Source organism: Cheilinus undulatus, linkage group 15 (assembly GCF_018320785.1).
Source record: "Cheilinus undulatus linkage group 15, ASM1832078v1, whole genome shotgun sequence".
Taxonomy (NCBI): Eukaryota; Metazoa; Chordata; class Actinopteri; order Labriformes; family Labridae; genus Cheilinus; species Cheilinus undulatus.
The window spans coordinates 41,176,301-41,190,919 of NC_054879.1; the positions used below are offsets into that span (position 1 = coordinate 41,176,301).

General features: G+C 38.5%; 1 protein-coding gene across 1 annotated transcript in view; it reads right to left on the bottom strand.

Moving 5' to 3' along the window:
* Positions 1–14,619, bottom strand: part of uggt2 (UDP-glucose glycoprotein glucosyltransferase 2) — a 72,372-nt gene that overhangs the window by 6,582 nt on the left and 51,171 nt on the right. The window contains exons 33-38 of the mRNA XM_041807191.1: positions 7,611–7,715; positions 7,405–7,489; positions 4,842–5,024; positions 4,516–4,676; positions 1,802–1,916; positions 1,603–1,719 (exon numbers count right to left, since the gene is read on the bottom strand). Coding sequence (XP_041663125.1) covers positions 1,603–1,719; positions 1,802–1,916; positions 4,516–4,676; positions 4,842–5,024; positions 7,405–7,489; positions 7,611–7,715 — 766 coding nt within the window. The remainder of the gene's footprint in view (positions 1–1,602; positions 1,720–1,801; positions 1,917–4,515; positions 4,677–4,841; positions 5,025–7,404; positions 7,490–7,610; positions 7,716–14,619) is intronic.

A 14,619-nucleotide genomic window follows, 5' to 3' on the forward strand; every position in this document is an offset into this window, starting at 1 on the left:
GCAGGTACACCCATTGGATGACTCTAATTTATAAGGCTCTCCTTGGCTTGGCTCCTTCTTATTTGTGTACTCTTCTTCAAAGAACTGAAGGCCATTAAGCCTTGCGCTCTAGCAGCATTGTCCATCTGCTCGTTCCTCATGTCAGAACTGAATTGGGGAAAAAAGCGTTCAGTTTTGCTGCCCCCTCGGCATGGAACTCTCTCCAGACTGACTTGAAATTGTCTGAACTCATTTCACTTGGAGCATTTCGTTCGGTCTTAAACGACAGACATTGTGAGACCTCAGAACAGTGCCTGTGTTTATAGATTTGTTTGTGAGTCATTTTCCAGCACTTTATCTGCAAATACCTATGCACTTTCTATAGTACTGTTTGTTTTTAACTTATTCTTGTGATCTGACACTGAAATGTATTATTTATTATGACGTGTGCTGCTGACCTCTTGGCCAGGTCGCCCTTGTAAAAGAGATCACAATCTCAACGGGAATTATCTGGTTAAATAAAGGTTAAACAAATAAAAAAAATCCTTTCTGAAGCTTTTATACTGTGTCTAAACTGGGAAATAACCCTTGGTTTTAACTTGATTTTACGGGCTTTGAGCATTGCAAAGTTAAGGCACATCATTGACTAACAGAGGTTTTTGCTATGACTGAAAGGTCAGTTCTAAAGGGGGCTAATAATTTTGACACTGGTAGTTTTTGGTTTCAGTAAAATAATTTTGTTCCTGTGCACAAAGCCAAATAATGTAAGCATCCAAAATAAAACTAGGATGTTTGGAAAAGCTGTGTTAAAAATTCTCCACTCTGTTTAACAGCATTTGGGAAATACTTGTTTAGTTGTTTAGTTTGATTGTTGATTATTTCATTAACCCCTGAGTTTATGCCTTTGCTATGTTCGTTAAAACACTTTGTAATAGTAGTTATTATTATTATTATCAAAACTGAAGCATTTAGTAACGATATTCAGCAGAAGACTATCAATGTTAACCTGCAAAGAAGATCTAAGGACAGCGGTGCTAACTGGTGAAAACATGGACAAATGTACAACTCTGAATATTTTGTACAAACTCTACACTTTAATTTAGTCACAAACGCAAAGAAAGCTAACCCTCTAGGAAAGTGATATTTAAAATCAGAAGACAATGCAACTGTGGATATGCTTAACATTTATGCTGCTCTTCTTCAGGGACAAAGCCAGGCATCGAGGCTATGCAGCATTCACAGAACGCCTAGTCCAGTACAATTATCTTGGTGTTTTTGTCCATTTTTTTTAGAAACTCTATATCAGTTGGACAAACAAGTTTACAAGCATTTTAAAAGTTCAGTTTAAGTTGGACTTACACAATAATCCCACTTCTTCTCACTGCATGTAAATGTACTGAGAGTTACCATAGGCTAAGACCTCAACTACCAGGATAGAAGCGAGCAACACTGCCAACTCCACAAAACAGACAGTACAGAAAAGAGTACAGAATCTGCTCATAGTGGACTTCGCTTGGCCTTTTCCACTATGCTTTAAACAGGTTTAACCCCAAAACAGCCTTGGTCTCAGCTACCTGTGCTAACTTTATTCTGGATTTTACAGTAAATTGCTTGAAGACTCACCAGGTCTATAGTTTTAGCTGTGACTTTGGAGGCGTCGTCACACCACGTCTCACACCAAAGCCACTCCTGTGGGAGAGACTTGATGACCACCTGGTGGATCATGTTGTTCGGAAGGTCCTTAAAAAAAAAAAGACATTGAATAATTGGATCCATCTGCATGTTTTTATTGAAACTTGAAAAAAATCCCTGGGTTTCTTACCTGGTCCAGGTTGGACAGACTGTTGGGGTCTTGGCTTAGAGCCTGGTACTGGCCTCGTAACCGATCCCCTGCTGCAATCTTCCGAAACTTCTTTAAATCTACGACATACAGAGCGCTGGAGAGCGGAAAAGCAGAGAGGGTAAGTGTGAGTAAACCATTCCCTGAACTGGAGAGCCCACAGGAATAACTTAATAAAACAAAAATAACAGTGTAATAAAAATAAATACCTAAGGCATGTTCTGATAATTGCTCCTCATATAGCATATTAATGAACCAAAAGTGTAGACTTTGTAGTTTCACGATTAGATTTTGTTCTGCCAGAGGAGATTCACCACATCATGTTTATCTGGACTCACTGATGTGGATCGTTCACCCTCACTGCTTTTTGTTCTGCCAGAGCTCAGCAGCACACTGGCATCCTTTCAAATCACTGTGGTTTCTGACTTTTCCTTTCTCCTGTCCTCATCAGCCGGAGGTAAAATGGAAAGTTTATGCTCCCTCTCTCCGTTCATGAACTGGTCGGCTCACGATGAGCCCTCTCACTGACAGAGGGAGAAGTCAGTGTTTGGTGCACAGCACAGAGATGAACTTTTATATTTAAGCACTAGAGCTTTATTTATCACAAACACCATAGCTGTATACAAGGATGACATGCTCAAATACCAACACAGGAGTTGTGTCTATATCTGATGGGGTACAGTCACCATGGAAACTCAGAAGAACACAGTACCTCCAGGTACTGAAGCCCATAAATTTAATTTTAAACTCCCTTTTCCTCTGTTTTGATCAGAACAATCAAAATGTATTTGCACAAAGGGGTCTTATTTTAGTTTAATAACCAATCCAACTATTTTTAGCTGATTTTACAGAGCCACCATCTGGTACAGCTGTTAATTTCTACTGCCTGCTTAAAGTGAAATTCAATAACTTCTTAAAAGATTCAACTTTGTCCAACAGTTTTTTTTAAATTCAGTCAGAACAAAAAACAACTACAGTGCTTCAAGTCTTTAAATACAGCAAAACAAAAATACAGTTCCCCTTCTTTCCTTGTTATTTTTAGCCCTTCCCAATTCCCAAATATGACACAGTCTTGCAGAGTAATGAATAATTCCTCTAGATGATTCCCTTAATCCAAGCGACAATGTGCAAGCAAAGTGAGAGATGTCTGCTCATGATCGTTGAGGCTTTGACTCTATTTGTACAATATTCTGACCGGTAATATTTTCCAAGTATTTTGGACCCCTTAACAGTACGGTGGTTTCTTTTTACTAAAAGAAGTATTGTATTATGATTCAGTGTGAATAGTAAAAAACATCAGGTAATATATGAGTGGTCTGTAGCAGAATTATTATCAGCCTTTTCTAGGGCTAACCTGACACTCCATATAGACCAGGGCTATTTAATTACAAATTCAACTGGACCAAATATTAAAATCAAGAAATGTAGCCAGGCCAGACATGTTCGGCTCCCAGTTGGCAGCTGGTAATGTCAAATTTTGAACTGATACAGATCAATCTGATGAAAAATCTGTACTTTTATTCAAAGTCTCTCTTTAAATTTGGCAACATGAAAAAGGACATGAAAAAGTGCATAAAAAAAACAACAACAGAGCTATATTTGAACATAACCTGAGGTAGTAGAAAGGTTTTTTTTTTTCACTTGAATAAAAATAAAATAAATAGAATGAAAAAGTAAAATAAAATAAATAGAATGAAAAAGTAAAATTAAATTCTGTAAATAATTATTTTGGTCATGTCTTACCCAGGCATATCTTAAAGTGCTTAAAAACTACATTTGCACAATTGTAACTACAGTTGAACAGGACATGTTTTATACTCATTATCTTGAAGCTACTTTTTTTACTTTACATTTTGTCCTTTTTCTGATGCCTTTTTCTACCCTGTGCACTTCATATACCGCTGTTTATATTTTTATTTATTAATTTACATTTTATTATTGCAGTTCAACCACTTTGTTTACTCAATATTTGTCAATTTGACATCATCCAGTTCATATGTTTTTTCCGGTTGAAATATTTCTCTTTTGCACTTTAACTCTTCTTGGCTTTCAATTTCATACTTGAATCGTTCAGCTTTGTTCATGTATTTAAATGCAATTACTGGCAGTATCTGAGAACTATATTTAAAATCATCTACCTATTGTGATTTTTTTGTTGGACTTCTGTTCTTTCCTTTTTGTTATACTGCTGCTCTAAGTGCCTTGAAATTATATACCGGCTTATAGTAAAACCAAACCCCGCCCATAACTACTGCAAACTCATGCAGAAACATGTCAGGAAAGGAGCGAAACATCTTTTCTGTTAAGGAAAGCTTTCAGCGCTCTTCTTTGGTTTTTATTAAATAAAGAAATGTGGTCCAGTTCTGATGAAACTGTCGCCATAGTGCTGCATGTGAGGGTAAAGCTACCGGGCAGCATTGCCATTGCTATCTGTCTCCTGTAAAACCAAACCCTGCCTGTAGGCAACAACTTGCTCTCCTTAAATGAGGCTGGTTGGTTCAGTCTGTTCTCTGACCTGGCACAGTCTTTTCAAACTGGAGGTTTGCGAGGTGGATCTGCCTGATGACAGACATGGAATCTGGCCAATCCTTCTGCTTTGTAAGGTTATACAAATGTAAAGCTTGCATTCAACAGGTAACACTTATGACACTGGCATGACATGGCATGACTCTCCAAAGGCTTGATATGAAACAAACCTGATGTGGTATTTTCTGTGTCCTAGATGTGAGGCCCAGTAGCCAGTCTTCCAGAAGCGATAGCCTTCCATCTCTCTGCGACTATCACAAAATGGCGTGTAGCCATAAGGAGCGCCCTCCAGGTTGAAATCTCTCAACTCTTTCAGATCAGCCCGGACGATCTGTGAAGAAATAGGGAGAGCATCAGTAAGCATGGACAAGACTCAGGACACTTCACCATGTCATCCAATTTTCACACTAGCATTGACACTGATAGAGGCAATTCTCATCTAAAGTCACGCACTTACACAAAGCTCTCTTCTATATCACTTCAGCTTAATCCTCACCTGGTCAGCGTCCACAAAGATGATCTTGTCCACAGCCAGAGGGAACAGAACATCCAGGAAGAGGATCTTATATCCCCAGATAATGCGCTGCTTCTCAGTCTGCTGGTGAAGCCAGCGAGGCCACTTGTACTGAACCAACTCGTACTGAAAGCTGTATGCCTCTGCCATGTGAGAGATTGTCTCCTGAACGCACCAAAAACAAAACAGCAGAGGATAAATAAAATACAGGAGTTCATTTCTGAAAACATTCCAGAAGTCTGTTTTCATTCAGGGAGAAAGTCTCACACAAATGGATGAGGACTGTGAAAATTACCTTAGGTTGTAAACAGTTAAATGCTAAAAGCACTAAGGCTGGCAAAACTTTAGAAACTATGCATTTGAAACAATACAATATTATTGATTACTATAATTAATGATATCATATCAGAGGGGGTGGTTTTCTACATGTCATCCCTGCTGTGATTTGGTTGTAGAGTCTTCTGTGTAGTTCTGAGGAGTAGGAGTAATAGAAAAATAAAAAAACACTCTACTTGAATGTCCATGAAAATATTCGGAACTCCTGGCTGAGGTGAAGAGATATTTAGTATTTTTTTGTGATGTGAACTCCCACTGATGTTTCACTATATCATTACTCATGCCTCTTCAGCACACTTAATCAGAGCTTACAGTTGTCATGATCAATGGTATTAAAAGGAACCCAAGCTTTAAAGACAAATTCAGACCCCTGACCATAGTTTTAACCAACACCTGCTGGGATTAAGAGAGAAAAAACAGTCAAATTTCACCAATATGATGGCAGTATTTCTATGAAAAAATGCTACAAATCTATTTAGGAAATTAAGACAGTGTGCAGCTTGTGTTTTTTTCAACCAAAACCAAAAAACTTATGTAATACTGGGTGTCTAGGACTTCAACTTTTGTCTGGCACAACCAGGACTCTTCCAGGAGCTGGCTGTTGGCCAAACTGAGCTACTGGAGAGAGAGAGCCTAAGTAAGAGAGGAGACCAAGAACATGATGTTCACTCTGACTGAGCTCAAGAGATCTTATGTGAAGATGGGACAAAGTTCCAGAAGGACAACCATCACTGCAGTCCTCCACTGATCAGGGCAGAGTGGCTAGACGGAAGCCTCTACTCAGTGCAAAACACATGAAAGCTGCTTGGAGTTTGCAAAAAAGCACCTTAAAGACTCCCAGCCTGTGAGAAACAAAATTCACTGGTCTGATGAAACCATGATTGAACTGTTTGGTCTCAATTTTAAATGTTATGTCTGGAGGAAACCAGGCATCCCTTACCAATCCCAACAGTTTAGCATGGTGGTAGCAGCATCATGCTGTGGGGGTGTTTGTCAGCAGCAGGGACAAAGAGACTGGTCAGGGTTGAGGGACAGCTAAATAGAGTAAGGTATAAGGATCTTCCTAAGTGTCAATTTCCCTATTTGTCAAAACGCTCATTTAAATTCCATTTAACTGACTAGTCTGAGGAAGAGAAAAATCCCTAGAAAACAGTCAAATTCCTCACAAGGTTATTGTGTCAGTGGGTGTGATGTTAGCCTGATATACTCTCTACAGCGTGGCTAACATTGAAAGCTAGCGGCGCCAGTCTTCGATCCTCTTTGCAGATTAATATTGTGCTTTGATATGCACACCACTCACTTCGGGTGAGTAGTTACACGTGAAGTTCAACCCTCGACAGCCTTCATAACACTTTATTACCATTTACTACTTTAAAAAACCGTCATACTGCGCTGTTTCAGCAACATGCTAACCGCTAAGCCACTGCTGACCTTATCATATTTGCATCTGGTGAAGTCCCAGACAGAAAGGCTTTCCATTAACTGAAGCTACAGCGGCCTCTAGTGTCGGGAGGATCATTACAGTTTAAATCAGCACTATAGCCTGGGATTTCAATCCTGTGTTTATAAAAAATGATGGGTAATTAGTTTAACTGACTCGTAAATCCTGCACCGTCTAATCTGATAAACACATTTAACTGTTTTACCAATAAACGGTGCACATCCCTAGTAAGGTACAGAGATATCCTCAATGGAAACCTGTTCTTCAGTGCTCAGGACCTCAGACTGGCCCAAAGGTTCACTTCCAAGCTAGACAGCTAAAAATACCAGGGCTGTCCAAAAGCATATACTGCTAGCCAATCAGCAGACTAATCACTAAATTACAGCTGTTTTCTTTTGTTTACTTAATGAAATAGTTTGACTAAAAAGTTCAACTAATTATCTTAAACATTTATTTCTATAGCGTATCATTTAAAAATGAAGAAAATTTAAATTAAAAATGTTTCCTTACAACATAAACACATAATTAAACTCTTTGTTTTGGATAACTCCTATTTTTTTCTTAAGCTGTAATTTAAGGTTTGGTTTACATTAAAACATTCATTTTTTAATTGACCACTTGAAAAACAATGGATCAAATCAGCAACAATGCATAAAGTAGCTACATTATTTACCTTTTATCTTGTTGATAATTTGTTAATAACTGTGTTTCCTTTTACTGCTGCTATCAAACAATAAAACAAATTGCAAGTGAATAGCGGTGTTGTACCTTGAAAGATGGAGAAAGGTAATTCTTGAGGAACCAGAACTTTACAGGTGTGTTGGTGTGTCGGAGAACAGACAGCATCATGATTCTGACAAAGACAGAAACTTTGAAGGATCATTTTAAGGATCAGAGCTGAAAGAAAAGCACCAAAGTACAGCCTCAAAGGTGAGCTGGTGACAGAGTGCTTTTGTGAACAGAAAGTGACCCACCTCAGAAAGCGCTCATAAAGATGGCCTGAAGCCACAGAAAATATGTTGAGAACATCCTCTTTCTTCTTCTCTCCATCATCCTTCTTAGATCCTCCTCCTGTGATGCTGTAAATGACACAGATAAACATGTCTTTTTAGTTTATATTCAAACATAGTTACAGAAAGACTATTAAATCAGCTAGGAGCAAACATTCCCAAACAAACCATGCAATGCCATTTTTTCTGAAAAGAGACAACAATAAAGGAGATGGTGATGCTCGAGAAAGCTTTAGTCTGATGTGAACTCCTCTAGAGAACTTGAATAATCACTGTGCTGGAACAGATACAGCTGCAATATTAAAGCAGCTCCTTGTTTTTATATCTGCACATAAGTCTAGAGAGTCCATAAAATAAGACCAGAAACATTTCAGTTGTATAAAATCTCTTCACAGCTAACCGAAGATTAACTGTTAGGATTTAAATAGGAGCTTGTACCGCTTCAGGAGGGTAACACATTAACCACATGGTACTGTTTAGTTTTACAGCATTTGGTACCAGTGTTTTCCAGCCACAACCCCCCTTTCCCCCGTGACATTCTGGCTGATTTAAATATAAGGCCTTAAGTTTGTCCGTGTTGTCATGTTTTGGATGCATGTCGCAATAATTTATTTGCATTTCAAATTATCCACATGTATCACACTGCAACTAGGGACATATGAAGTGAAATTATTTAACAGAAGTATAGTTTCAAACGACCCACAGCAGGGAACACAGGTTATTACCCTACTTTAACACACCATGTGACTATAAAAATTACAAGACTTCAGATGCCGCTGTGCCAGAGACAGACACATGGGCCCGTTGCTCTTGTTGCCTGGTGTTCAAGGAAAAGTAAAAGGCTAACAAGTGGGAATGGAACACCCAGAGAGACCATGGTGTTCATATAAGAGAAAAGTCTGAAATTTTCTTCAGCTGAATGAACTGAATGAACTATACTTTAAGGACAAAAGTGTTTAGCTGAATAAGTGAATTATTGAAATCAGGTGTATCAATCACACCTGTTGCAATAGGTGTATAAAATCAAGCACACACGTTTGAGCACATTCTGACAAGCTCATTATTTCAAGCTTAGTACCGTGATGAATGCCACTTTTACAATAAGACAGTTTGTGAAATTTCATCCCTGCTGGATATTCCACAATTATTTGTATGGGATCTTGTCAGAAAGTGGAAGTGTTTAGGAACAACAGCAACTTAGCCATAAAGCAGAAGACCACATAAAATCACAGATTAGGGTCAACAACACATACTTAGGCGCATGGTATGTAAAGGTCACCAACGCTCTTCTGATTCCATAGATGAAGAGTTCCTAACTTTCTCTGGCATTAATGTAAACACAAAAACTGTGCGGCTTCATGGATTGGGTTTACACACAGGGGGATAATGGTATGAGGCTTTGGGCTAGGCCCCTTATATTCTGGACAATGCTACACTTCCAACTTTGTGTCAACAGTTTATTCCAACATAAGTGTGCCCCAGTGCACAAAACAAGGACTATTAGTAAATGGTTTGATGAATTCAGTGGAGAACTTGAACGGCCTGCACAAAGCCCTGACCTCAACCCCATCAAGCACCTTTTGGGTGAACTGAAATGGAGATTGCAAACCAGTCCTTGTCCAACATCAGCGCCTGACCTCATAAATACTATACAGAATGAAGAGGCGCAAATTCCAACAAAAACACACCAAAAGCTTATAGCTGCAAAAGGGGGGGGGCAACTCCATATCAAAGTACACGTATTTGCATACAATGTCATTACATTGTCATGCATGTTCTTTTACTTTACCATGTCACACAATCCCAGATGGTTTTATTTGAAAGCTGCTGTTTACAAGAGTACGCTACACTAATGGAACATTGCAGTGTGCTGAAGTGACTACACAGCATTAACTTTAAAAATAAACCAAAAATGTGTAAACATAAAATGTTATTCATAATTTTGCCCTTAAGACATAAATCATGCCTTATCCAGGTGGTCCAGCTCTCGACACTGCTAGCTAGAGTTAGTAATGACTTGTTATAATGCAGCATCCTCTTCTATCTTGATAAAGTGAGCTCATAGCTGAGTGAGTCCTGAGGGCAGGCAGGTAATTCTTATCAACACTAAATCAGATAGAAAAGGCAGCAAAGACTGAATTCTAAGTTATAGTTTCAAATCAGGATGCAGAGGGAAATATCTTCCTTCTTTGAAATAGAACACATGAAGATCCAGCTGTGGAGGCTGATAATGCAGGAAGCTGTGAGATAACAATTATGACAGGCTGTTACATCACAAAAATGTGATTCAAGCGGTGGAAAAAGGACACAGATAATCTACTTAATCTACTTAAGATTTATACTACAGGCAGTAGAAATAGTGTTAAAAGTCCTGCATTCAAAGCTGTACCATAAAAGAATGGTTCATAACAGGATTGCATATCTTACATTAAAATAATTGATGCATACATGTAGTTTAAGTTGGATCTATCTAAAACTTTGCATTTAAACTGCTGGGTGGATAACCCCCAGATATTCTGCCTTCACAAAGTCCAATTTATTTGTGGTTATATTTTGTAGAACTAATGTAAATAGGAAAAGTAAATTGAATTACAATTACCAGAAAGGGAAGAGTATTAATGACACAGTTTTTTTTTGTAGAATGTAGGGATCATACTCAATGTGAATGAACATTTTCTGATGATTACAGTAATGTAGAGGTCCATTTAGAGCTGTTAAGAACTAACTTAAGACTGTCCCTGCTTCCTGACCCCCAACTGACATTCAGGATCACGTGACTGCAAACAACCTACACACAAAAAAAAACTAATTTAATTCGAATACCAACTTACAAAGATAGTGAAATAAAAGAGGCTGACATATTTTGGGAGTGCTCTGCTTGTTTAATCTAGAGCTGTAAACACAGTTCTTTTTTGGACTAATTTACAAAATAAAGCTGGTCTAAACGTCAACATATTTTAGCATGAGTTGGCTGTGCACATTTACTGGTATAGCAATACGAAGATGAATTTGACTATTAAGAAGTGTATGGAACATAACCCCTAAATGCCTATTGTATCTTATTTGATGCACACTTTTATGGGAACTCTATCTAATCAAAATGATCAATAAATCACTTAAAAATATTTTAAATACAGGCAGATAAATTATAAAAAAGCCCTACAGAGGATAATCTGTTGCCAAAAATGCCTTAATGTATCAAATGTGATACAAAAAAAAATATATATGTAATTTTAAGGAAATTTTTCCTTTATTTGGATTTGGGTAGAAGGTTAAATAAATATTTTAATTACAAAAATGAGAATTTTCTGGCTATTATTTAAGTTAACAGGCTTAAAGGGGCTAAGCTACAGAGGTTGCTGTGCCAGTAGGAAAGTTTAAAAATCCTGAATTTAACGTACATTTAAAAAAAAACTGTGATCAAAAATATATACAGTGCTTAACAAATTTATTAGACCACCTCTCATATTTGTCTCAGAGACCATCCAGCATCATGAAGCGCTTTAATGCGGACTCTTTCATTTTCAGTGAGCTCTCCACGTTTTACCATTTTGAACAAGAATGAGGAATTTCAAACTGAATTCACCTTTTCTACCCAAATTGGAGCCAGCTCACTGGGCTTCTCTGAGAAGTCAGAAATGAATCAAGCATAACATTCAACCACTAAAACTCATTTTTCTGTTCAGGAATGCAAGTAAATAACTATAATTTGACATAAACAAGAAAAATAATGTGCTTTACTATTTTTTCAGTTGTTTTGTAACTCTGTAAATTTGAAAATTCATGGATAACAATAACAGTTATATGTAAGCATTAGAAACGTCATTTGGGTTAAAGAGCTTCTACATATTGGTGTATTAACCATTGCAGAAACATAAAAAAATGATTTTGATTTTTTGATAATTTAGGGCAGCTGTGGCATAAGCCTGGGTGGTGGTCTACTAAATTTGTTAAGCACTGTATATCGCTGCTGTCAGGCCAAAACCTCCTTGCTCCAAAATCAACACTTCTCAAGGGATGAAAAAAAAACAAACAATTTTTTCAATTAAATATTAACCTGAATGGTCTTAGTCAGCATCTTTTTGAAACTTTTTATTGGTTAAAACTTTGTAAAACCTACTGACTGGTGTAAAGGGAGACCAATAGCACTGATTTATGAAAGAAAAAAGAAAAAAATGTGAAAAATAGAGATACAAGGTTTTGGCCTGATGCCAGCAATATGCAACATCATCATCTCAGTGTGAAGCTACAGGTATTTAGTAGCTGCGGTTTAGGAAAATAATAGCGTCATAAAAAGTCTTAAAAATTCCTGTGAGGAACTTTCTGTTAAAAGTGATTTTGGAGCCCCCTGTGGAGAAAGCAGTCTTTGCTTTATTTTTGTCTTTTACGTGTGTGGGAGAGTTTTCTGACAAAATCTCTTATCCTGCGAGAAAAGTCCAATTTATCACTCATTAAGGATCTTTGCTGAGGAAAATGTAATCAGAAGCTGACTCTATAATGTGCACTTTATTAGTATGTCTAACAGCACACAGCAGCTTTCCAGATGTAAAAAACAACTTGAAAATAACCAGTCTTTCTCTTCCTGATAGTAAGTAAACACATCATCATTGGAAAAACAGATTTCATGTCCCAAAATAATGCAACATGATGTAAATATGTAACAAAATAATGTAAGAAAATCAATGGATGACTGTCCTGCTTAAGGCTACCGGTAATAATAAACTATTTGGCACAGAGTGTCTTTTTCAGGCACACAATCCACTGCAGAAACACTGAAAACCACTCTAGGGTCCTGAGCCACCAGTTGAGAACCACTGGACTAGATGACCCAAGAAAAATCACCTCATCCAACAATCTGCACAACCCTCTGTGTGACATAGCACATAAGGCACCACCCTTGGGTGAATACTGTTTTTCTTAGAGGCTCTCTTGACTCTCTACACTCTGGAACTCAGCAGAAACAAACCCTCACAGCTACTGGAGAGAAATGGCTCATGATGCAAGGCACATTTAGCGGACAGAAATCAGGACTTGTGCTGGAGGGTGGATCTGTCTGCAGTCAAACTGTGCGTCCTTGTCTGTAATAGACTGCTGATGAGGGAAAGGAGTGTCTCTCCCACACTCAATCACAACTACAGCCTCTGCCTCCAGGCTCCATGAAGACACCACTGAGACAGAGGAGGGGGAACTGTTCCACTCTGCATGTCCTCTAAAACCAACTACACATGAACAGGAGACTGACTAGTAAGCAAGTCACATCCATGCAACAAACTCTCAACGGTCCAGGAGGCTGCACAGCTTTTCTTTTCGGCCAAAGTCAGTCCTTCTTAAAACATTTAGTGTATCTCTTTCCCAGCACTCCTCCTAAAATCTCATCACTGCTCTCTTTAGTCGAGCCGTTTGCTTGTAGGGAGTCACCACACATCTGTAGAGTCTGGGATACCGACTGAATGCCATGACTAAGTCAGACTTTATAAAGGACTTCCAGCACCTCAGTGAGCCCCCCCAGATAAGCAGCTTTAGAGGGTCAGGTGAGAGCCTGTTTGGCTGACTCACTCAAGATAAGCTGGACCTTTGGAATGATCGACAAAGCTCTGGATAAATCTCAAGCATTGGGCAGCACTAACTGGACGATACTCCTACTTTTCCTAAAACTCTCTAGACCGAACACAATTATTCTCTTACATGTGTGTGGAGGAATGAAAGACTGACGTGAAGGTGGATGTGCAAGATATACAGACAGTAAACATGTCTCTTGTCATACCTTTCTTTTTCTGTTTACATTATTTACCGTAAATAGCAAGTTGTATGTTGTTTAATATAATAAGTTCATTTTTACTGTGATAATTGATAAAAGCCTTCATAATTGATACATCAAAAATGTCATTTTGAATTAAAGAGCAGAGTTGTAATTCATTATTTACCAGTTTGTTTGAGCACTCAGATTTTTTGTTGCTAAAATTAATTTAACAGTTCTGCAACTGAATTGAAACTAAAGCTACAGCCAAGCAGCTATATGCCTCTATGACCTTGGTAACTATTTTGGTATTCTGTTATGTACTGCAGAAATTGCTTGTATTTGCTCATATGCAAAAAGAAGTAAGCTCCTAAGAGGCTACAATATGGTGCAAGATCCTGAGTTATTGTGTGACAGAATCAGCTTGTGCTGAGCCCCCAAACATCAGGGTATTCCTTCAGCTTCATGAGTGGTAACCTGGCTCTCTCAATGGTGACTAAAGGAGACCTTACACCAGAGGACTTTTCCTCCGATTTAAAATCGCAGACAAAATTCCAAAGTCGGAGTAAAATCATGGGAGTCTTGCTAAAGTTGCAGTTTGCTCCTGTTGTCTCAGTTGTTGGGTGTAAGATGGTCATAAGACTCGATTTTAGACGTTTTAAGGCAGCCTTTCTTCAGTCTTGGTGTTATGATAATATCAAATGTGCTTGATATTGTCGTAAGTCTTAAGTCTGGTCGTATGCAAATTGTGTTTCTCAGCGACATGACCGTCAACCACGACCAATGGGAGCCGCTGTTATGTGTAAGCACATTAATTCACTTCATTCATAAAATAAAGAGGGCTGACAGCTTCTATTTGATTGGTCAAGTATTTGGTTGAAAAGCTTTTGTCTGACCAAGATCACCCTGGTCCACGAGTCGCCCCCTCCCCCCTGCGCTGACCAGGGGGCAGAAGCAGTAGTGCGCAGCTGGCTGATATAGAGAGATGTGCTGCTGGGGACAGAGGAGCAATGCAGCTCTGGGAAATACAGGTAGAGAAGCACACAAAGTGCTGCAGAGTGGTATATTTTCTGATATTTTTACAGCAGTAACGCTCAGAAACAACATATCTTCAACTTGTCACAAAGATGAAGGCTGTTTGTATTGAAGTGGCGCTGCTGAGTGTCTCTGCTCTGCCCTCCCTCACTGCTTCAATTCCCGCGGTCAGTTTATTTCACCTGTTGGCAAATAGGCAGC